We start from the raw sequence: 24,704 nt of genomic DNA, 5'->3' as shown, positions 1-24,704 counted from the left end.
TTTGGTGCCAAAAAGCAAAACAAATATTTTAAAAGAGAAAGCCAGTTCATAGTTAGCTGCCTGAAAACCAGTATGATCTTCAGAAGGTACCCAGTCACTCTGCACCTTTCCCCAGAGGTCACACACGATGTCTCCGTCTTTGGAGCAAATCCCTGGGTAGCATGACCCTGACAGTGCACAGAAATGGACATAGGTGGATTATAGCACAGGTGTGGCTGCTGAGTAGAGCTGGGTGCAGCAGAGGTAGTAACCATGTGGCCCAGGGTGTTCTGGAAACCACTCTGAGACACCAGCCTGGTGTCTAGCACAAATCCACAGGCACCCTCGGGCTGCGAGCTCAGCCTATCCTTGATGAGCTGCTTCAGCATCTGACTGAGAGGCTGACAAGGTCACAGGAAGGAAGCAGCCTGCACACCAGATGCTGGGCAAGGCGAACGCCACATCCATGTTGCTTCCAACTCACAGCATCATCTTCCTAGGAGGAGGGGCAGCCCCAACAGCGCCCTCTAATCCCTGCTCTAAAGACAAAGATAGTTTCAGGAGGACCACTATTTATAAGAAGTGGGGGAGAAAGAATGTGTATTCAAGTCCCTTCCCAATTGACTAGATCTCTGTGGACTAAATCTGTATGGAATAGAACCATATGGACTAGATCCCTATGGACTAGATCCGTGTGGAATAAGATCCACATAGAAATGATCTGTAGTCTAGATCCATATGGAATAGCTCTGCATGGACTGGATCATGATCTATATGGTCTAGATCTGAGTCTGTATATTTTATGGGATGGATTTGTATGGAACATATCTGTATGGACTGAATCTGGATAGACTGAATCTGGATCTGTATGGACTGGATCTCTTTGAAACAGATCAGTATGGAATGGATCTATCTGTATGAACCAGATCAGGATCTGCATGGACTAGGTATGAATCTGTATGGACTAGAGCTGTGTGGACTGGATCTATATAGAGTAGATCTGAATCTGTAGGGATGAGATCTGTATGGACTGGATCAAGGATCTGTATGGACTAGGTCTGGATCTGCATAAACTGAATCAGGATTTCTAGGGACTGGATCTGGATCTGTATAGAATAGAAGCCCCATGTTTTCCCCCACAGAAGAGGTAGACAAGGTCATCTCACCAGACTTCCAGCCTCACTTCCTGGATTTTGCCCTTCTTGCTTACCACACAGTAGTTGTGTCGGGGTCTGCTGCAGAGCCGGCCCAAGGCCTCAGCTCATTGGCTGTAGCTCGGTCCCCCCTCACCCTCCTGAGGGGAGAGAAACAGTTCGGGAGCCTTTACTCTTGTCATTAAGTAGAGTCACTTTGGTGATATGCTACCAAAGCAGTCGCCTTAATGTTGCTACAAGGAGAGCTGAGAAAAGCTGGAGCACTCAGCGTAATAAATACTGATGATTTCTATTAACAGAGAGGCAATTACTGGGCCCAGGGAATCTGGGCCACGCAGCCCGAGGGAGGACAGAAGAAGAGGAATCGTTTTGATAATTAAATGCGAGCAGAACAGCACTTCAGCCGGGCCCTGTGCTGCTGATTGAGAAGCTGCTCTTCTCCCTGGCCACACGGTGGCTGCTTTCTACCCAGAATCTCCTCGTCTGGCCAGGAGATCAGACGGCGGAGAACCTGCCAGCGTGGGGTGGGACATGCAGAGGGCAGACAGTAGTGCCCAGGCTCTGAATTGGCACAGGCTGGCCTGCGAGCCTGCCCCTCCCTGGCAGACTGAGTCTGCCATGGCAGCAGCAGGAAGGCAGAGAAGCCCAGGCCAAGCCAGGGTCACATCTGTCCTCTCCACCCTCAGGAGCCATCACTGTGTTCCTTGCGGGGTGCTCCAAGGCTGGGAGCTGCCACATGGTCTCTCACAGGCCCGACTGTGGCCTTCTGGCCCTCCCACTGCAGTTTGGAACTGTTAGTCCCAGATGCAGTTTGGAGCAGCGCCCCCCATGTATTTCTCAGGAGTCATGAAGAAGGTGCCGCTTATGATGACCTGAACTCCCCACCCCATCACAGCTCATCTTTACCACAGCCCTGCAGAAAAGATATTCTTATTCTCATTTAACAGGGCCCAATAGAGCTGTGGGGGTGCCTGAGGGCCACTCCTGGTGGATACTCAGCCCAGAAGTATGGGCCTGAACATTATACTTAGTCCCAATAGTGCTCAGGAGCCTCTGGTAGTGTTCCAGGGCTCAGGTGTGCTAGGGATCAAACTCAGGCCCTGGAACATCTAGGAATGTGCTCTATTGCTTGAGCAAATTATTTCTTTTCCCATCCTCTTGTTCCCTTTCATGGAAAATAACATGCAGAAGGTCTAGAAAGATAGTACAGTGGGTAGGGCCTTGTACTCGGCCAACCCAGGTTCGATCCCCAGCACCCCTCTGGGTCCTGCCAGAAGTGATCCCTGGGCACAGAGCCAAAAGTAAGCCCTGACCAATGCCAGATGTGAACTAAAAACCAAAACAAAAAATCCATACCCCTCCAAAGGGCTGTGGGCTGTGCGGGGCAGCAGTGGCTCCAGGACACCCCGGCCATCACCTTAGCGTAACTGGATGTGGGGTTCGTTGAGGTGTGCCATAGGGGTTTGGAGAAGTTAAGTCACTCAGAGAACTATGGAGCAGAACTGGGCTCTAACCACAACTGAAACTCCGTCCACAGAATGAGGAATTGAAAATATTCTATTTGGTTAGTTAAGGACATCAATTATTAAATTGTGTACATTTGTTACTTGAAACTATAGTGATCTTTAAAGATCATTCACCTCACAATTGCTGATACAAGCGAGATTCCTGGGGCTGTTTTCTGGTGACGAGAAGGCTGGTGTGGGCCCTGGGGTGCTCTCAGACACCCCCCCATACCCGCTTCCATCCCCCCCAGCTGACCCTGGTGGTTTTCTGATTTCAAGGGGATGAGACAGTACAGGGAAGAAAAAAGGCAGGAAATCTGAGGAACAGGTCCTGACTGTACATTTTGCTTCTCTCCTTGTGCCGGGGTCCTTATTTCTGTCATGTAACTTGTCCTTCTGCACACATACCCCCAAGGGCTGCTCCCCATGAGAAGGATAGGGAAAGGAGACAGGGCATATTCCTGAAGGGGTATCAGTCAGCAGCTGCCTGCCCATGTCTTCAGGGACCGGTGGCACCTGCACAGATACTGACACTGAGAAATGAGGGGACTGAGAGGCAGGGCCAGATCCTGGGTGGGCCCAAGTGGCCTGACCACCAGTCCCCAGCTAGCAGCTCCAGCCCGGGGCTCATCTGTACCTGTATTTCATTTCAGCTGACGGTATGGATCCAGTGCCCCCACCTTACCCACCCCCCACTCCTACTGCTTTCTAATGTCCTCCAGTCTTCTGCAGACCTGAGTCCCCATCCTTGGAGTCCATCTTCTATTGTTCTTCTGTTGTTCCAGAGGACACAGGGGGACTCCCTTCTCCACCGCCCCCACCCTGCTTGCTTTTGATCCCATTTGTGCTTCCTGTTCTGTGTGCTGATACTTCTGACCCCCTCCCCCAATTTTGACATTCCTGATCCCCTTCCTGCAGGCCTGTTTTGTGTCAGTAAAAAGTGGAGGTCTGTCTTCTTGATCTCTGCTAACGACCCAAAATATCTATTTAGAAAAGACATTTGTGCTCTTATGTTCACTGTAGCCCTATTTCCAATAGCCAAATTCTGAATAAATGTGTGCCAAAAATAGATAATGGACCAAACATGATGACCTTTCAGTGTATGTGTTGCAAGGCATAATACCCAAAAGTAGAGAGAGAGTATGGGGAATATTGTCTGCCATGGAGGCAGGGGGAGAGTGGGAAAGGGGGGGTATACTGGGGATATTGTTGGTGGGGAATGTGCACTGGTGGAGGGATGGGTGTTTGATCATTGTATGATTGTAACCCAAACATGAAAGCTTGTAACTATCTCATGGTGATTCAATAAAATTAAAAAAATCAAAAAAAAAAAGTGGAGGTCTGGGGCCAGAGCAATAGTACAGCCGGTAGGGCATTTGCCTTGCAAGCAGCCGACCGGGATTTGATCCCTGGCATCCCATATGGTCCCCCAAGCACTGCCAGGAGTAATTCCTCAGTACAGAACCAGGAGTAACCCCTGAGCATCGCTGGGTGTGGCCCACAAGGCAAAAAAAAAAGTGGGAGGAGGTCTGCACCCTCGAGGTATCTTTCTGAATCTAGTTTCTAGGCACTCTGGGGATGCTTCAGTGTGACCTGAGCTACACTTAGCCTTCTCCCGGGTCCTTTTCCTCTGAAGCCAGCCCCCTGGAGGGTGTTACCAGCCTGCAGTGAGAGCAGCCAGGAGGAAACCCAGTTCTGTGTCTTCACAGTATCTCCATTCCGGTTCTTTTTAGTCTTTTGCTGTGCCTAGGGGCTGGATTAGCAGGTGCTTGCAAGTCAAGTGTCTGGGTAATAGAAGGTGTGTCTATATGTGTGTGGGGAGGGGTGGGGGAGCTGGAAGGACACTAATCAAATCCATGGAAATGTCTGCATCCCCAGAGCATGTGTCCCCAGGACCAAAGCTGGGTTACAGATACCTGTAGGTCTCACTGGCAGTTGTAAGGCCCCACAGTAGAACTCCCTGCCCAAGGGCTGATCTGACTGAAAATCAGGGACAGGGAGGCACAAGCTAAAGGTTGGAGAGACCAGGAGAGCCTGACAGCCATGGCCCACTGACGGTGCCTGACTGCTCCCCCTGACTCAGCACCCTCTGATCTGTAGTTCAAAAAGGTCTGCAGGTACTTTTGACCAGCATCCTTGCCTGGTTCCCTGGTCACCTGAATGCTTTCACACCCTTAAAGGGCAGATTCTGACCCAGCTCTAACCCTCCTGGGGCAGAAAAGCCAGTCCTCCAAAAAAGAAACCCTGTGCCTCCTAGCAGTCACTTCCAATTTCCCCTTCCCTACCAGCCTCTGGAAGCCCATGATTTTGGTCTCTGAATGAGCCTGTTCAGAACATTTTGTTTAAGTGGAATCATAGGGGGCTGAAGAGATAGTGCAGCAGAAGGGCACTTGCCTTGCACGTGACTGACCTGGGTTTGAGCCCCACCACCACTTATGGTCACCTGAGCACCACCAGGCATGGCCTAAAATTTGCTTCCTCTCCCCCCCCAAAGGAAAAAAAAAGGAATCACAGAACATGTGTATTTTTGTTTGTTGCTATTTTCAGGCCACACTCTGGTGCTCAGAGCTAATTCCTGGCTCTGCACTCAAGAATCACTTCTGGTAGGGCTCAGGGGACCATACAAGGTGCTGGGGATCAAATCCAGGGCAGTTATATACAAGGCAATTACCATTTATATTATCTTTCCTGCCCCAGAATCATAAAACCTGTGATCTTTTATAACTGACTGCTTTAACCTGACATCATTGGGGGGTTTTATTTTTTCAGTTTGAGGGCCATAACCAGCAATGCCCAGGGGATACTCCCAGTGAGGCTCTAGGGGTCCATATAGTACTGATCAAGTATTGAACCCTTGTCTCTAACGTGAAAAGTATAGTCTCCGACTCTTTAAGCCACATCTCTGCCTGGCATGATGGAGTTTTGTTTTGTTTGGTTTGGTTTGGTTTGGTTTAGGGCCAAACCTACTGTGCTCATGTCAGTTACATGCAAGGCAAACATCTTACCTGTTAGCATGTTTTTAAGGTTCATCCATGTTTTAACATGTCACAGTCACTTTATTCCTTTTTATTAATAATATTCCGTGGTATGGACATACCACATTTTGACATCTTACTTGTCAACTGTTGAACATCTGGATTGTTTCCACTTTAGTCTATTATGAATAATCCTGCTGTAAACATTCATGTTTATGTTTCCGTGTGGACTTGTTTTCAGTTTTTTAGACTGTGGGGCCCATAGTGATGTCATATTTAACAATTGAGAGGGCATCCAAACTGTTTTCCAAAGTGACCGCACCATTTTAGGACCCCACCAGCAAAGTATGAGAGTTTGCTGATCTCTTTGAGTAGTCCTAAGAGTCTCCTAAGATTGAGAATTATTGTGATCTACAGCATCTGCAGAAGAGCAGAGGCTCAGGGAAGATAACTGTCTCATCTGCAGCCAGACATGGGGCAAAGTCGAACTCCTCCCAGAGGCTTGTGATTCCATTCGCTCTTGCTCTGTGAGCAAGCACTACCCCTGCAACACTGATGAATAACTGTCTCTCACCCTTAAATCTTCCTGCCTACGTGACCCTGATGAGGAGTCTTTCTGCGTTGCAGGATGTCTCGGGAAATGCTGCCTTTCTGGCCTTCACTCCCTTTGGCTTTGTTGTTCTGCAAGGAAACAAGAGAGTCCACTTCATTAAATGGTGAGCATTTTCATCTGCAAATCAGTCGGGCTGCCTCCCGGGGGGAGGGCTGTGTTTTCCACTACCTTCATCTGTTTCGGGGAGTCATGCTTCTGGGCCCTCGGCAGGCCTTGAGTCGATGACGTGACTGAGTAAAGTAGTGGTCTCCCCTGGGGACCCTCAGAAAAGGGTGTTCCTGAGATCCCACCGACTTGGTCGCTGGACAGGACGAGGCACCAGGAGCTGGAACCCACGTTCAGGAAGCAAGAGTTCCCCTGACAGCCTGTCTCTGCGGATGGCCCAGCTCTGCACCCCGCATTGCCCTGCTGGCCTAAACACCTTCTGCAGGGTGAGCCCCACTGTGGGCTCTGCCTACAGAAACCCAGACAATACTGCCCCACTTGGAACCGTGTCCTCACTGCCCATCTGTTGAGTCCGTCTGTCCTGCTGCATGGCTCTGGGCACCAGTGCGGCCCAGACTGGATTGTGCCAGGCACTGGCGTGTGCCTGGACATCTGGCTTTGCTGCAGACCCTTTCTTCTTTTTTTTTTTTTTTTTTTTTTTTTTTTTTTTTTTGCTTTTTGGGTCACACCTGGCGATGCACAAGGGTCACTCCTGGCTCTGCACTCAGGAATTACCCCTGGCGGTGCTCAGGGGACCATATGGGATGCTGGGAATCGAACCCGGGTCGGCCGCGTGCAAGGCAAACGCCCTACCCGCTGTGCTATCACTCCAGCCCGCAGACCCTTTCTTCTGATCCATGCAGTCATCCAGCACCATCAGAATATGCTGCAGTCTCCAAAGTCCTGAGTCCCTGTCAATTCTGGGGTCTCACGGACAAGCCTAAGCCGGCCCACTCCTGCTCCAGGCCCAGGCCAGCAGAGCTCAGCCGGGAACCTTGCTCTGTCCTGGTCCCTCTATCAGCACCTCCAGCTAGTAGAGATTCTGGGGACTCTCTGGGCTCCTTCCTGGCCAGCTCTCTGCTGAAGATGTTGTGGGGTGCCCACCAACCCCATCCTCTGCCGAGCTGCCTTTCCCACATTTACTGGTCTGACGAACAGCAGTCTGCCCACCAGTCAGAATGCCAGGGAAGTTGCTCCCCAGACAGGCCCAGCCAGGACCCCTCCCCCAAGCAGCCTCTTACTGCTGTGCAGGAGCACGCCACACTGTGTGCGGGGCCTTCCCCAGTAGGCCTGCTCACAGCACGGTCTGGGCGAACATGCTGAGGGCCTGGGGTCTCCTGGCCAACCAAATACAGAAAAAAAGACAAGTAGGTTCCAGGCGCTGTTCCCCACCATGAGATGTCACTTGAGCACCCTGGCAGGAGCGGGGGGAGGGGAGCTCCCAGATTGCAGAGCCAGGACTAAGCCCAGAACACAGCCATGTGTGGCCCCCAAGCCCCTGCCCCCCAAAAAAAAACCCAAACTAAACAACAAGTTTCCTGAGCTTCCACAGCTGGAGAAAAGAGAACTTTCCCCCTCCCCCTCTCTCTCCACCCTCCTTCCCTCGCTCCTGCCCCCCTCACACACACACTCCTCCCTAGGATCTTTACAGTTGTCTGCATTAACATTGCATTTTCTATCCTGAGGCTTTGAAAGCCTGTTCCCTCCGAACCTGGTGGCATTGTTTTTCATGACTTGCTATATCTTGAGCTTGGCCTCCTCAACAGCTGGCCCTTCCCAATCACATCCTTCCAGTGGCCCGTGTGGGAGCTAAATCCTGAAATGACCCCGGGCTGTCTTCCTAGACTCACTTTCCGAGCACGTTTCCTTTTTTTTTTTTCTTTTTTTGGCCACTGTTGATGAGCCCAAAATCCTTCTATCACCCAGTTATTAGAGCGTGATTGACCAGAAAGCTGCAGATTGAATTGTTTCAACACCTGTTCTCTGAGGCCACTGTGCTGCTGTCTTGTTTCCATTCTAATTTTGGCTAAAACCGCGGCTGAGCCTGGAGCCACTCCAGCCAGGCTCTAAGCCCGCGGCCCCCAGGTGGGTGACAGCAGCTTTCTCTCTGCTTCTAGGAATGAAGTGACCAAGCTGAAGTTCGAAGGGAAGACTTTCCACCTATATGTAAGTCAGAAAGAGGTGCGTTCTGGCTTCCTTCTCTTTAGGTGGGGAGGGGGGAGCTGGGCAAGGGATGGTTCCTGATGGCCAGGGCCATGCCAGAGGGACAGGCTAAGCTCAGCTGCCTATAAGGGAAGTCATTTGCAATGGCCTGACCTTGGAGGTAGGGGGTAGGGGGTGGCAGGGTCCAAGTAAGGGACTTCCTCAGGGAAGTTGAAGAGGGTTTGTTTATATTTTGCTTGGAGGCTGCACCCAAGAATGCTCAGGGGTCACCCCTGGCTCTGCACTCAGCAATTACTCCTGCCAGTGCTCAGGGAACTATATGGGATGCCGGGGATCGAACCCTATCAGCCTACTACAAGGCAAGCCCCCCCTACCCACTGTACTTTGTCTCTGGCGCCATCCAGGAGGGTTTTGTTGCTGCTACGGCTGCAGATTTTGCTTCCAAAGAAAAATCCTAAGATAAAATAAGTGCAATTTCGCTGAGTCCCCATGAGAGCTCAGCCTTCTTCAGAAGGGCCCTTATGGCAGGTTTGTGCAGCAGAGCCTGAGTGACAGTTCCTCTTCCACTAGCCGCTGCCACTCCCCTGGGTGTCAGGGGAGCCTGTGGGGAGCCCCCAGGCAACTCCAAGGGCAGTGTCACCCAGCCACCTCACCTTTCACTGATCCACCCACCCTCAGCGCTCTCTCTCTCTCTCTCTGCAATTTTTTTTTGTAGGAAAAGAAAATTATTCTCACATATTTTGCTCCAACTCCAGAAGCCTGCAAGCACCTCTGGAAATGTGGGATAGAGAACCAGGCCTTCTACAAGTGAGTGGCTGCACGCAGCAGGGATGGCTTCACAGAGCCACAGAGGGATGGCAGCAGGCTCTGAGGAGACAGGCAATGAGCAGGCAGGGCTTTCATGAACCTGGTGGGGGGGGCAAAAGGGGTTCCCCCCCACAACTTCTAGGCTAGCTCCTGGAACAGGGCTGAGGTCAGGTGTTAGCAACTACCCACAGTTTGCCTTGCAAGTCCTTTGGCTGCCGCTGTAGCAAAACTGTTCTTCATCTTTTCAGAATGAGGCTTGAGCCCACCCTGATTTGAGACTTCCGGCCCCTGAGGGTGGGAAGACAGCAGCTGCCTGAAGGAGCGGTGCCCCCACCGCCCCCCCTCCCTCCCAGCAGCTCCCACAGTCTAGGAGACCTGGCCCCGCTCCTGAGGTGGGACTGATGCCAGCCTTGCTGATGGCTCACTTGTTGCCAGTGACAGACCAAGTATCCAGGGGCCTGGGGTGGGTGAGCTGGTCTTACCGAGAAGCTAGCTTTGGGCCAAGGGAAAGAACCTTGCTTAGCAGAATTTGTAAAGCATCAGCCTCCTTGTGCTGTTTTCTGGGTTTAAAAAAAAAAAAATGGTCAGAAGGCCAGCCCAACCCCAGTTCAGTCCCCAGCACATGGCCTCCTGAGCACTGCTGGCTGCAGTACCCCGGGGTGACCTGGGAAGTCCCTGGCATTGCAGGTACCCACAGAACAGCATCCTGAGGCCCTCAGCACGGATCCCCAGACCTGCTGGCCAAATATTGCCAAGAATGACTCCTGAGCACTGCTTGGGAAGTTCCATCGGGGGGTGGTTAGTAAAAGTATTAAGAGTCGAAAGAGTGAGAAGAAGAAAAGTGTCTGCCATAGAGGCGGGGTGGCGGTGGAAGGAGAGAAATTGGGGGCATTAGTGGTAGGAAATGTACACTGGTGAAGGGATGGTGTGGGAACATTTTATGACTAAACCCAATCATGGACAACTTTGTAACTGTATCTCATGGTGGTATCATTACAAAAAAAATTTTTTTTAAGGCATTAGGGGTCAAAAGCCTATTGAGAAACTGGGGTAGTGCCAGGTAAAGTGTGTTCCACTGAAATCCTGCTCCATTTTTTTAAAAATAGAATGCAGTGATTAATGCTTTAATAAGTTCTATCAGAACCAAGACATTATCTGGGTGGTGTATAAGGTAGATCTTGCCCCACCAGGCCCATGTCCCCCCTCAACAGTAACCAGGAGGGTCCAGCAGGATGGGGAGCTGGCAGCCTTCTCCCAGCTGAAGCTTACTCTCAGCAGAGCAGGCCCCCTCCTTTACCAGGCGAGCCCCCTGCTTGTTTCATGCTGTGTGCAGGCTTGCTACCAAGAGCCCCAGTTCTCCCCCAGGTAGGGCTTCTCACAGGAGGACACGGGGAAGAGACTTCCACGTGATCAAACCTCCCTTGCGTATGCAGTCCCAGGGCGTTCATGGAAATAGTCCAATACCATTTCTAGAGTCTTTTGTTTTCTGTGTCTGGGGAAGAGAACGTGGCTTTAGAACCTGTAACTAAATTCGGTTTCTGAGTCTTCCCATTAATCCATTCCCACGGGGACCCAGAAAATAGCTCAGTGGCTGAGAATTCTTGCCCCCAAGCACAAGCCCGGGAGTTTCAATCCTGGGGCTGCAGGCGCTGAAGGGAACTGACAGCTCTCCCGTGAGGGATCCCGGGGAAAAGACCCGAAAAGAGGCTCAGTGGTTTAGAAAGTGCCCAGGGCCAGCAACAACTTAATCCCACAGCCAGGTTGGGAGGGTTGGGAGTTTAAAAAAAAAAATCCCGCACACTGCTAGATCTGCCAACACCCTCCCCAGGAGCAGAGGCTGATCTCACTCTTTTCCATGGACTCTTTAATGTTCTCATTAAGTGGGTCATATCCCAGTTGTGCCACGTCTCTGGCAGCTGCCACATGGGCCTCCCTCAGCGCATCTCACGTGCTGGTCCCCAGCCTGGCTTTGGCCTCATGCCTTGAAGGGATCTGGGTCAGAATAGCGACCGTGCTCAGGCAAGAAGTCCTGAGACTGGGCTGTGTGTGCAAGTGAGCCAGCTCCCTAGATTGCCCGGCAGTCCTGGCTGGTGTGGTACTGCCAGGACCTCAGGCATGTTGTGGTCTGAGCGGGGCTCAGGGGGAAACCCTTCTGCCAGCTCTGAGCACATTTCCTTGTTCACGTGGGAGAGGGCCGAGGGCTGGGAGGCGTCCGTCTTGGGGAGGTTTCCCGACGCACCTCCTCAGTGGTCTGCACTAGGGCATGAGGTTCAAAGACCAAAGTCCCTTGGAAGGAAGGGCGGATGGCTCCAAGCTCAAGCAAATGATGACGCAGTTTTATAAAGTTAAACCAGTTTCCTCATTGCCAATGCTCTCAGTTTTGAATCGACAGTCAGCCCCTGCTGGTCATCCACCATTTACTGAACAGTATCAGGGAACTCAGGCCGGAAGGGAGTCCTGAGGCCGAGATTTCACCATCTGATAAGGCTGCAGATTGGAGGGAAAGAACAGATCCAGGATCGCCCAGCACATGGGTGTTAAGTGCTGAGATCAGATGGGTGCTTTCTGTCGCCTCAGATCATCGGCCCTGACACTTATTTTCAGTCCCCCTGCTGAGCCCTAAAAGCACTCTGGGAAGTCCTCACTCTCCTGACATGGGGTTCAATATGCCTGTCCCTGAGGCTGTGACTGCACTGCCCTTGCCTGTGTGACACGAGGCCTTACCTCACTGCAGGCTGGAGAAGTCAAGCCAAGTCCGCACAGTGTCCAGCAGCAACTTATTCTTTAAAGGGAGCCGATTCCGATACAGGTAAGTAGTGCCAGTAAGTAACCATCATGAGCCCATCCTTCGACCCATCTCTGGAATGTGAATCCCCCAGAACAGATACTGGGAACCTCCAGAAAAGCTCGAGGTTCCAACTCTCCCACCTCCTAATCCTAGGGCTACTTCTCCTTCCTCCCTGTAGCTGTCCATATGCACAGCTTCAAATGTGTTTCTGCTGCTGCTCTTATGAACAGCAGCAAACTAAATACCATTCTTTTTATGTCTAAAGACCTTTTCCTTGTAACATTTCTGGAACATGCTGGACAGCGAGGAATCATTCCGAAATGAGAATGGAAGATCCCAAAGACCCCAGAGATAGTGAACTCTGAGCTAAGCTCATGTGTCACATCTTAGAACTCTTTGGCCCTGCAAACAAGCCTCTCTCAGTGACTAAAACATTGGGAAGCCCATTTCCTATTTCAGCCAAAGTAGCTCAGAGCTTGGGATAGAGCCAGTCCTGGGACAGTCTCATTTCTTGCTACTTGTTTCTCATACTATTTCTAGTGGCCGGGTTGCAAAGGAAGTAATGGAGTCAAGTGCCAAGATCAAACGGGAGCCTCCAGAAATACACAGGTAGGCTGCCAGGGGCTTTTCCCAAAACCTGTTTCAGCTCAGATCCCAGGATCTCAGGGGTCAGCAATTTGAGAATCACACGGATTCTTGCAATAATGATTCCCAAACAGGGAGGGAGAAAGGGAAATGGCGAGGAAATCTTTGGGGAAAGACTTTAATCCTGGTACCCCCAAATCTTAGTGGAGAATGAAGAGGAAGGACTGACATGAACAATGTCAGAAGACCAGATGCCACCTCTGGTTAGTTGTTCTCTGTCCTCCCAAGTGCTGAGTTGGGGCATAGACAGTGCCCATGTAGCAATATCTCACTGGATTCACAGGAAGCCCACAGCCTTGTACTTGTACTGGATCTACAAATCTTGAGGTCCATGGTTTTACGTGGAACTGTCAAGGAGACATTTGCAGGAGCCCATCTCCTAGATGCTGAGAAGATTTTGGGTCTTTTAATGGAGCTATCAAGCAGCCTGACAGCGGGAACGGGGATGTGGCTAACCACCCCTCAGAGCTCGCTGCCACCAGCAGCCTGCAAGGAGCCAGAGGATACTGCCAACATTGGTCTCTGGGCATATTTTCCAGAGAACTGCTCATCCTCAAACAATCCTACCCTCCCAGACCAGGCGTGCCACTATCACACTGAAGAAAACTTCAGGGATGGGTCAGAGCAAAAGTACAGGGAGCAGGAAACTGCCCTGCACACAGCCAACTGGGGTTCAATCCCTAGCACCACATGTTTCCTTGAGCACTGCTGGGTGTGGCCCACCCTTATCCCCACCCCACCCCACCCCACCAAAAAATAAAAAGGGGGGTAGAAGAATTTAAGCTTTCTGTTGACTAGGCTCCAGGATCTAAAGACAAAAGCTAGGTAGAGATCTTTATTTTTAATTAAATAAACCAGCCAGGCAATTCCCTTGGCCACTTCTCAACTTTAAGGTCCAACTTTACATGCCTCTGCGTGCTGACAACAGTTTTCCTCTCAAACCCCAGAGCAGGGATGGTCCCCAGCCGCAGCTGCCCGTCCATAACCCATGGCCCCCGGCTGAGCAGCGTTCCCAGGACCCGGAGAAGAGCAGTTCACATCTCCATCATGGAAGGTGAGCAGGAGCACTGGGAGGGCCGCCAGTGCTTCCAGGCTCCGCTGTGGGCACTGCCCCAACGGGCCTCAGAACCTTGGTGAGAAGCTAATTTGCATGAGACACAGTGGCAGGTTTCTCGGATGGTGGACAGGCACAGCAGCTGGATGTCAGGTTAAGAAGGACCCCTAGCCCCGAAGCCCTGAGAGATACAGACCAAGAGGAAGTCATAGACCAGAGTGTGTTGGAGAGATGGAGTACATGGGATCTGCCACGTTCCATGCACTTCTGAAACTGTTTTCCCATTCAGATCGTTTCTCACAGTTTAAAGGATCAGGGTGGCAGGTGTAGTTAAACAAGAAATGGAAACTCTTGGACTGAAGGGCTGTACCAGCTGCTGCCACCTGTGCTGGTTGGCCAAGAATAACTAATAACCCTCTGACCACCTCTCAGGAGGGTCCTCTGCCACCAAAAATTAAAAAAAAAAATGGGGAGGATTATTTTCCAGGTTCGGCTTCTCAAAAGGAAGTCTTAAGCCAGGGAGTGGCTTAAGGGGCAGAGGGGAGCACATGATAAGAGTCCCAGGTTCAGTCCCAGGCACCTCACAGTCCCCTGAGCACAATGGGTATGGCCCCAATACCTAAAGTGAGGTGCTGTCTATAAAGCCCCTACAAAGACGGCTGAGCCTCACGTCCACCCAAACAGGCAGCAGTATGGGGAGTTGTCACAGGACCTCGCAAGGGTGCAAGTCTCCAAACTCCAAGCACAGTATGGGCATTTGACAGGCTGGTGCGCCACATGGTGCAACTTTTAGGGTCACAAGGAGCCTCTGACCTTTCTGGGGGAAGTTTTGCTATCCCGCAAAATAATGGGGGGAAATTACAAAAACATTAACATACCAGCTTAGATGAAACCATACAGTGTCAACAACTCGGGGCCCTTGGAAACTATGGCTGGGCCTTGGCTGGCTCAGCTGGCTGCTCTCAGCTGACAGAGAGGGTATTCCAGCATGCATGCACCTTCCTCCTTCCGGGACAGGAGGGAGGTCATGGCCACTGCCACCCCCACACTGCAGAGCCACAAGCCCATGTCTTTGCAGCTTCATGTCCTGGATTATCGGGGGCAGTTCTGACCTCCATCTGGGCTTGTTCCCTGCCCTCCCTGTCCCTCATGCTCTGAGATCCAGGCCCTTACACAGGCATCCCAGCAATGGCTACTGGCTGCAGAAGTGTTACTTTTTATGGCTTGAAGTGCTCCAGACACAACCCAGCCTTGATAACATCAGCCTCTCAGCCCTGCTTCCCAGGCCTGATCTGCTCGGGGCTTGCAGAGCCACCAGCCCTCTCCGGGGCGAGCCGCTCACAGAAGGGGCTGCCTCTGTGAGCGAAGCAGAACCCTCAGGCAGCAGCTGGGTTTCCATCCTTCCCTTCTGGAAGACCCTGCCCAGCTGTTTTCCACGAAGAGATCAGGTTTCCACCGGAGGAGCACTCGGCCACCATGGGGAAGAGTGTGATTAAGATTCACACCAGAGTCCCTGTGCAGCTCCGGTTAACCAACCACTGCATTCGGCCCTTAAGCGTGCGCATCCTGAAGCTGGGGCCCAGGCTCCAGTGTAGGATCCTGACCACTGTGCTCCCCAGCCCACTCCCTGCCACCTCGGGCCAAGATGATCAGCTGGAGCACCTCCAAGGTAAAAACGAAAAACCCTGCTGTTTGCTGCTACGCCCCAACCCGCCCCAGCAGCTCTGGTGTGAGGGTGAAGTGAGGGGTAGTTTCTAAACTGACATGGGATAATGACCTCACAATGTCTTTTGTCAACAGACCAAGAGAGTAACTTACTAATTTTGCCAGGCTCCCTACTAAAATGTGCATAACCACGGTGGGGTCAGCTGAGTACACCAGCCACTCCCTGTGATGTGGCTGATGGGGACATTCTGCTTTGTTTTCTCTAGTGTCATATTGTGGCCTTTCCTGCCCCAGAGAGCCCAGAGCTTCATTATAGGCTGAGCCACGCTTGCAGGGAAGTGGTTTCCAGCAGCTACAGTGGCCATCCTTGGGAAACCCAGGCCTGTAAGAGGTTTCCCTGTGAGGGGCAGGGATTCCAGAGAAGGGGGACCGACCTGGGAACAGCGCCACCCTGCAGCTTGCTGTGACAAGGGTGAGAGGGCTCAGTCTTACTGGAATATGGGCCACTTTCCAGTCACACTCCAGCTGCACATGCAAATGGAGCAATCAGGGGGAGCACTGGGGGGAATCATCATAGTCAAAGGAACATCAAGGACTCTGACACAGGGCCGGGCTCCTAATTTCATAGTATGTCTTAGGTTTCATGGGCATCAGGAACCTAAATCTGAGGCGGACTTAATCGTCTCTTGTTGCACTGCCGGGAATCAAAGCACATGATCCACAGCATCAGGAAGTAGAACCAAACTTGGATTCTATCCTTGACTTTGCCAGAATCAGCCAAGCCACAGGACTTGAGGCCAAGTTCCATAATTCCTGCACTAACTCTGGAAGATAAAGTGCTAAGAACAGTATTGTGTGAGTGAGGTATACAAATGTAAGATTTGAGCATAGGGACAAACAAAATGCAATGTTCACCCACAAGGAATTATAACAACTACACGAATGATGAAGCGATCACAGGGCAGGGGACTGCAGCCATCAGCCCCGGCTCATTAACCTACCATCCAGAGTTCATTTCTCTGGAGATCTGGCAGTGAATGGCAGAGACAGGCTGTGGCAGGTGGCTACCTGGATGCAAATGGCACACACGAGTGCCAAGGAGTGGAGCATGTGACTGAAAGGTCACCAGCATCTTGCAAAAGAGAACTTGACACTTAGGTGTTGATCCTGAGCTGAGGGCAATCAGGGTACCTTTCAGAGCCACAGTGGGAAGGGGCTTTTCTGTCAGAGGTCATAGGGGCAGGGAAAGCCAATCCAACTCCATGTTGAAAGAGAAAACACAGGCCCTGAACCTGAAATAAGAAGCCACATCCTGGGCAGCACCGTGATGCAGACCCCACTCACCCACCCAATGTTTTCTGGCCTGGGGTAGCACTTGTTTCTTTGAGACCATAACCAACTCTTACTTTTCCCTGCCAGAGCCCTAGCCCCAGAAAGAGAAAAACATTCCAGCTGAGGATCGTTTTAGGAGCCAGAGACCCTTTTTTGTAACAAATATAAGAGATTCCTTCCTTCTAACCCAATAAGATCATCTCAGAGGCAGCTTTGCACTCCCGAGTGTCAAAGATAGAGAGCTGGCTGGACCCACGGCGCCTCTCCACCAAAGAACACACTGGCGGGTTCTCACGTCCCACAAGGTCAGGACAGTGAGAACCAGGAGGCTGGAGACACTGGCAGCAGCTGCATAAACGCAGGATGAGCTCATGAGCTCAAGGCCATGAGTGGCAGGCTGGGCTGTTATCGGGACACTCAGGGCCAGAAGTATCACTTAGGGAAGCAGAGTCCAGCAGAACACAACTGTGGCCCAGTCTGAAAGGGTCTTTCAAACTGGGACTAAAGCCACGCCCTGGGCATCAAAGGCAAGCAACACAGAATCCTTAACTAAGGCTGCCCTCGCTTCTGCTGCTTTTGTCCCATTTTTCTTTGTTTCTTTATTGTTAGCTATAGTTGACATATAACATTTGTTGCGGGGGTTCAACATGATTCAAAAGCTGTTTGTATTGTAAAAAGATCATAGCAACTGTAGTTCACATTGAGTCCAAAGTTATAAAATTTTTTTAGTGAAACTTATGATAGTATCCATGCTAGTGCTTTATCCACACAAGTTGTCTGCTAAACACCAACGTGCCCAGAGCTTGTTTGATAACTGGAACTTTGAGCCCTTCATCCATGTCCCCTGTCCTTCACCCTGACTCTGGCAACCAGTGATCTGTTTGTTTCTGTAAACAACTTGTTCCATGTTTTGTTTTAGATTTCATGTCAAAGTGAGATCACATGGTATTTAGCATAATATCATAAAGGAGGCTGGTCTAGATTGTTACAGATGGCAAGATTTCCTTCCTTCTTTTGGCTAAATAATGAGAGAGAGAATGTGTGTGGACATTTCACTTGGTTTCCTATCTTGGCTACTAATAATGTTGCTGGGGAGTTGAGGGTGCAGATAGCTTTGTTTTCTTTGCATAAACATCTGGAAGTGGAATTGCTCGATGGTTCATTTTTTAAATTGTTGCAGGAATTTTCATACTGTTTTCTTCCTTCCCTTTCTCCACAACCTTGCCAGCACTTGCTTTCTTTTCTTTTGGTAATTTCCATTCTAAAGAGTATGATATAATGATTGATAGTAATTTTTATCTGCATTTTCCTAGTAAGTAATGATGTTAAATAGCTTTCATGTTCCTGAGGTCATCTGTATGTCTTTAGAAAAAGATCTATTCAGATTCTCTGCCCACTTTTTTTGTTGTTGATGGCCTTTCAGCTGTGTTTATGGGCCTGGGGTTTTCTCACTATTATCAGCCAACTAGGGCAAGGGTTCAATGCAAGGGCCTGAGGATGCAATGCTGCTGACCACCAGGGTAATCCCAGAGGTGCAGGGCTATACGAGTGATGCTCTGAGGACCATGTGGTGCCAGGGCTCAGTCATGGGACTGAAACAACAGTACGGCAGGTATGGTGCTTGCCCTGCACATGGACAACGAGTATTCTATTCCTGGCACCCCAATGGGGCCCCCAAACTCCTCCAGAAGCAATCCCTGAAAACCACCAGGTGTGACAAAAAAAATAATAAACAGCTGCATGCAAGACCTGAATCTTAACTCCTATTGCTCCACTCGCCCATTTTAAAAATCAGATTGTTAAGGGTGTTTGCTGTGATTCACAAACCTGCTTCCTTCATCTTGGATATTAATCCCTTACCAGATATGATTTGCAAATATTTTCTCCGTAGAGATTTGCCCTTTTTTCTTTTTACCACAATTAGCAGTGCTTACTCCTGGCTCTATACCAGGGGATCACTCCTGCTGTGTTTTAAGGACCATTATGACTGTGTGCAAAGCAAATGCCTTATCTACTAAATTATCTCTCCAGCCTCATATAGTGGAATGCCTTTAAATTTTGTTCTTTTGCTATGCAGAAGGATTTTTTTTTGGTCTGTTTATTTTTGATAGATATCCAGCATAGCTCAGGGCTTACTCCTGGTGAGGATAGGGGATCAAGCCTAGGCCAGCCTCATGCAAGACAAGTGTTTTTTCTCTCCACCCCCAGTGTTTAGTCTGATACACTTCCAAACCAGGAACTATCCTATACTGTGCTAAGAACTGTGTTGTGCTGGGGACTTAAACCCTGGGTCCCCCAGGCATGCTCCCAGGCCTTTGGGTTATCTCCATGGTTCTCCACTTACTTATTTTAGCTTATGTTGTGTATGCAGTCAGATTTAGAAAAAAAAAAAAAAACACTCCATTTTGCCTGGTCAGAAGAGAATACAGGGGCTAAGGCCCTTATCTTGTATGCAACTGGTCCCGGTTCAGTCCTGGCACCACATCAGGTCTCCTGAGCATCACCAGGATCTGAGCACCACCTGGTGTGGCGCAAAAACACTTTGTGTCAAGTAGTTTACCGATTCTAGGAATTTTATTATTTCGGTTCTTTGCATTCAAGTCTCTAATCCATTGAGTTGATTTTTGAGTATGGTTTCCTTTATTTATTTATTGGTTTCATTTATGTTTGAACCACACCCTGCAGTGGCTACTCAAAGACCATACCATGTAGTGACAGGGATTAAAGCCAAGGCCATCTGCACACGAAACTTGAGCTCGATCTTTGAGCTACCTGCCAAGCCCCTGCAGCTTCATTGTTTTTGCACAAGGTTACCCAGTTTTCCCAGCACCATTTGTTTTGGTGTCACGCTTCTCATTACTTAGGGGTTACTCCTAGTTCTGCACTCAGGAACTACTCCTGGCAGTGCTCTGGGGACCATAGGTAGTGCCAGGGATCAAACCTAGGTTAGTCACATGCAAGGCAAGCACCCAACCCACTGTATTATCTCTCTAGCCCCTCCCAGCACCAGTTGTGGAAGAGATTCTTTTCCCTCTTGTATATTCTTGGCACCTCTGCCAAAATTTAATCAACCATATATGGATTGGTTTATTTCTGGGCTTTTTATTCAGTTTCTTGGATGCCTGTCTGTTTTATGCTGGTACCACATTTTGATTACTACATTGTTATACAGTTTAAAAACAGAAAGCACAGTGCTGCCAACTTTTTCTTCTTAAGATTGCTTTGGCTCTTGAGGGTCTTCTGTGGTTCCATACAAATATTACAATTGGTTGTTCCATTTCTATAAAAAATGCTTTTGGAATTTTAACGGGGAGCACATCAAATCTTTAAATGGCTTTGGTGACTATGGAAATTTTAGCAGTATTGAGTCTTTAAATCAATGAGCACAGCCTGTCTCCCTATATTTTTGTCTTCAGTTTCTTTCATCAATCTGTCATAGTTCTTAATGGATAGATCTTTTGTCCCTGCAGTTAAGCTTATTTGATATTTTATTCTCTTGTCCTAGTCTCGATACATCCAAATACAGAGGGCTTAAGGGCTTCCTCTTAAGACTGAAGCAGCCGAACAGGATAATGGGTGTTGGGCTGAGAGGTAGCTCAAAGGGCTGGAGTGCGTGCACCAGGCGCCATTACTGGGAAGGCCCTGGCAAGACAAATCCAACAACCATCACTGGCACATCCCCGCCAGACAGCACGGAAAGCTGACTCATGTCCCTTTTGCCCTTCCAGGCCTAGAGTCCCTCCGGGACAGTGCCCATTCCACCCCCGTCCGATCCTCCTCCCATGGGGACACCTTCCTGCCTCACGTGAGAAGCAGCCGGGCAGACAGCAATGAGAGAGTCGCCGTGATTGCGGACGAGGCCTACAGCCCTGCCGACAGCGTGCTGCCCACGCCCGTGGCCGAACACAGCCTGGAGCTGATGCTGCTCTCCCGGCAGATCAATGGGGCCACCTGCAGCATCGAGGAGGAGAAGGAGTCAGAGGCCAGCACTCCCACTGCTTCAGAGATGGAGGCCCTGGGAGGAGAGCTGAGGGCCCTGTGTCAGGGGCACGGCAGGCCCGAGGAGGAACAGGTGAATAAGTTTGTTTTAAGTGTCCTCCGTTTGCTCCTTGTGACCATGGGACTCCTCTTTGTTTTGCTCCTCCTCCTGATCATCCTTACTGAGTCTGACCTTGACATTGCCTTTTTCCGCGATATCCGCCAGACCCCTGAGTTTGAACAATTCCACTATCAATACTTTTGTCCCCTCAGGCGATGGTTTGCCTGCAAAATCCGCTCAGTGGTGAGCCTGCTCATTGACACCTGAGAAGGCATGACTCCTCCCAATAACTAGCCAGGCGGACCCCGGAGCCCGGCTACCCCATCCCAGCAATGGGACCCATCGCGGAACCATCGGCACATGCACCAAGTCCTCCTCTCATGACTCAAAGTCCACAGCCTAGGAGGGTCGTTTCCCAGAAGAAGAAAGGGAGGGGCTCTTGCCCCATCCACACAAACTGGGAAAACTCATTCCCTTCAGAGGTCCTCTCGAGAAAGGCTCGGCGACTCTCATCCTCCCAATTTGCCGGATAATTTTTGGTTTTGAATTTTGATTTTTTTCATAGATGTGTATTATTTTAAAAGTATCAAATGAAAATTATTTATTTTACTATTACTGATGATCACAGTAGTGTCACCAAGCAGTGGGACACTAGCTGGAGCCAAGGGCGCTGCGTTTCTGTTCTCCGCAGCTTTCCTACCGGGCAGTGGCAGGCGAGGGGGCTGGACAATGGGAACTGTCTCGGTTTTCTCGCCAGACAGAGCTTTTAATAAAGTAACCGCCATGTAGAATTGATTAAATGAGAAATGCTTCTTATGATGGTCTGAGTTGGATTTTCTTTTCCCTTTTTCCCCCCCGAATCTGAGCAGAGTGGGCATCTGAAGGGACCACCACTACCGCAGCAGCAGCAGCAGGGGTGGGGTAAGTCCGTCCCCTTAGACTAGATCCTAGTGGGCGTCGGAATGAGTTTTGCATAATGAACTTAAGACCTCTGTGATTTTTCTCCTGAAGAACCTCAAGACTCAGTGCTCTAGAGACGTTAGCCGGAGTCGGTGGTGTCAGAGTCCGACCTCTCCATGTTAGCCAGAGCTACGATGCCTGACAGACTGTTAAGATTCAGATTCAGAGAGCAGCGCTTATTTTATACACTTTCTCCTCGAAAAGAGAGAATACGCAATTTCTATTTTAACAACAAGATATTATTTTCTTAGCGATTTTGTTTTTACCTTTATGGATTAAGAAACCAGAGCCTGATGAACTAAACGATGCCAGAAAGAAAATGCTCCCGAGAGTGAAAACTTCAGAAAATAGAATTCTAAGATCAACAAACAGCCTTGGAAGGGATCTGGAAAAGAATCTCTTAGAATTTTTAAGACATATCTGCAAAAGAAAATGAATGTGGCAGAGACCAACACTTAGATGTAGAACTACTGCCCCCTAGTGGTCCTCTGCACCCAGAGAAGCTGTAGCAAAGCCCCGGCCACTCTTGCTGAGGAAGCAAGGTGAGCGAGCATGCAATGGGTGAGTGTGGGACCCAAAGTCTGCGACTCTTACAACTAATCATTCGCACAAGACCTTGTTTGCATCTCAGGGAGAGATTTCTAGGGCCTTATGTAAGAACAATGTTGAAGGGGCTGGAGCAATAGCACAACGGGTAGGGCGTTTGTCTTGCACACGGCCGACCCGGGTTCAATTCCCAGCATCCCATATGGTCCCCTGAGCACTGCCAGGGGTAATTCCTGAGTGCAGAGCCAGGAGTAACCCCTGTGCATCGCTGGGTGTGACCCAAAAAGCAAAAAAAAAAAAAAAAAAAAAAGGAAAGAAAGATGTTGAACACGTTCCTTGGGCCCACACAACAGTAGAGTAGATTCTGACCCCTTATGATGCTGGACAAAACAGAATAGGTTACTCAGAAATAGCTTGTCCCCTGAGATGGCAGGACCAAAACTATCTTTAGACTATAGCAGCTGTGGAAGAAAGAGTTATTTTGGGGGAAGTGAATGAAAGTGTTCCATACTTGTAAATGCTGTTTCATCTGGACCAGGGGTTGGCAAACTTCTGTAAGGTGCCAAATCATAAACATTTTAAATTTTGCTTTTGTTGTCCATACTCTGGCAACTACTCAGCTCTGCTATCATAGCACAAAAACGGCCATAGGCAATACATACATTGAAGCATGGCTACATTCCAACAGAACTTTATATAGACGATGAGCATAATTTGACCCACAGGTCATAAATGTCAACTTGCTCTAGCAAATGAAACTATTCCATACCAGTTTGATAGCAGAAAGAGGGTCAGTTCCAGTTCAATTCATAATATTCAGTGGAAGCACAGGAGTTGCTTATTTAAAGGGTGTTCAACCAGCAAAGAGATGTTTGAGGCCAAGATGAGCAAGTCAAGTACTGGAATACAAAAATGTGGGAAGACTCTAAGAATGAAAGAGGGCCTACCTCACCATGTCCATGACAGCAACAATATGAACAGAACTGCAAACAACTATTTACGAGGTGATAAGACAAACTAAGGTTCCAGAAAGATCAAGGATCACTTTGAATCAATTAGTCACTGCCATTGTCATCAACACAGGAAGGGCTTTCATTTAGCAGAAGACTGAAGTGAAAAATAGACTCCAAGATGAACAGGCTGTCTGGAAACGGAGTTGGCTTTAACCTGAATATCGACTGTCTTATGCAACGTAGCAGATTATCTTTTAGTGTAGTGTTCCTACCTCAGTCTGTAGAATATGGTGTCTCTATGCAGTGAGTAATTGTCTCAACTCTGACCTTTCATATTCACATTAAAGAAAGTTGCAGTGTTCCATTTCTTGGCGTGTTATTTGTGTCTAGAGTCCTAACAGTACAGCGGTCCATCCCACTCTGACAGCTGGATTTTGCTCTCTGAATAGAAACTTGGGTTTGTTTTTTTTTCCCAGGGCTTATTCCAAAAAATAAAAACAGAAGTTTCCTTCTATTTGTTTTCAACTAGTGTTTGATTAGCAAACCTTCTTTGTTGTTGACTAGTCTTCTTTGGTACCCACCCCACCCCACCCCATCACTGAGAATTGTTAAAAAGTTTTTACCCTGATTTTACTGTGTTCCACTACTGTCACCCATTTTTCTCTCAAAGTTAGTTTGATCTCATTGTAGGAAAAACAATGGTCTCCATAGCTTCATCTATCATATGAAATAACTCTTACTAATGAATAGTATACTGCATCTTTAAGCAGTAGAGGGTAAAATACCTGCAAATGTGAATTTTCTTAGTTTGGTTTAAAAATATATAGTTGTTACCCTTCCGTGTGCCAAAAATTCTACGTTACATTTTTCCTTCAAAACAATGTACTTTTTTCTACATATGCAGTATGTAGTTAGCATAAAATCATTGGTGCCATGAAAATTATTTTTAAACAAATAAATATTTAAATATCAGAGAAGAGTGGGCTCTTTCTTTTGAACTTACAGCCTGTCTCACTTTTTCCTCCTCAAAGTTAACACATAGGTGTTAAGACCCAGTGGGACTTACATAGATGAAAATTGTTTACAACTAGATTCCTTCAAAATAATCAGTTTACATGCATACCTTTTCCCTCCCAACAGAATAAACATTATTAAGAACTTAGAGCTATAAGTGGGGAACAATTTAGAGATGAATTGGACCTTAATTTTTAATAGGAAAAGCCAAGAAGTGTTTTTCCTAAGGTAGTGTAAGAGCTCAAAGAAGAATCAAAAAGAATCTAGATGGTTCCACTTCTCATTAATATCACTGCTCAAGAGGAAGAACAGAGGACCAGACAGTACAGAGTTAAGCCTTGCACATGACCAACTCCAGCGCTACATATGATAATTCCCTGACTATCACTACTTATAGCCCAAAATTAAAGCAAAGAACAGAAAACACTTCCAGTTAAAGGAGTAGAGACCATCACCAATAGCAAGCCTCCTATTTACAACTTACAAAACCCAATTCTCCCACATTATGGCATCTAATTATCCATTAT

The 24,704-nt window shown here is 48.9% G+C and overlaps 1 protein-coding gene across 4 annotated transcripts in view; it reads left to right on the top strand.

Moving 5' to 3' along the window:
* Positions 1 to 23,677, top strand: part of FRMD5 (FERM domain containing 5) — a 356,045-nt gene extending 332,368 nt beyond the window's left edge. The window contains exons 8-16 of one of the 4 annotated variants that reach the window (XM_055130153.1): positions 6,241 to 6,329; positions 8,329 to 8,392; positions 9,090 to 9,181; positions 11,916 to 11,990; positions 12,510 to 12,578; positions 13,562 to 13,668; positions 20,394 to 20,737; positions 21,574 to 21,625; positions 21,716 to 23,677. In XM_055130153.1, the coding sequence (XP_054986128.1) occupies positions 6,241 to 6,329; positions 8,329 to 8,392; positions 9,090 to 9,181; positions 11,916 to 11,990; positions 12,510 to 12,578; positions 13,562 to 13,668; positions 20,394 to 20,737; positions 21,574 to 21,625; positions 21,716 to 21,738 (915 nt within the window). In that variant the 3' untranslated portion in view covers positions 21,739 to 23,677. Of the gene's footprint in view, positions 1 to 6,240; positions 6,330 to 8,328; positions 8,393 to 9,089; positions 9,182 to 11,915; positions 11,991 to 12,509; positions 12,579 to 13,561; positions 13,669 to 20,393 lie in introns of all 4 variants that reach the window. The other 3 variants (XR_008629126.1, XM_055130154.1, XM_004609621.2) reach the window with 3 other exon arrangements.
* Positions 23,678 to 24,704: the final 1,027 nt, after the last annotated feature.

This window comes from Sorex araneus, chromosome 3 (genome assembly GCF_027595985.1).
Source record: "Sorex araneus isolate mSorAra2 chromosome 3, mSorAra2.pri, whole genome shotgun sequence".
NCBI lineage: Eukaryota > Metazoa > Chordata > Mammalia > Eulipotyphla > Soricidae > Sorex > Sorex araneus.
This window is presented reverse-complemented; position numbering and strand designations above follow the sequence as displayed.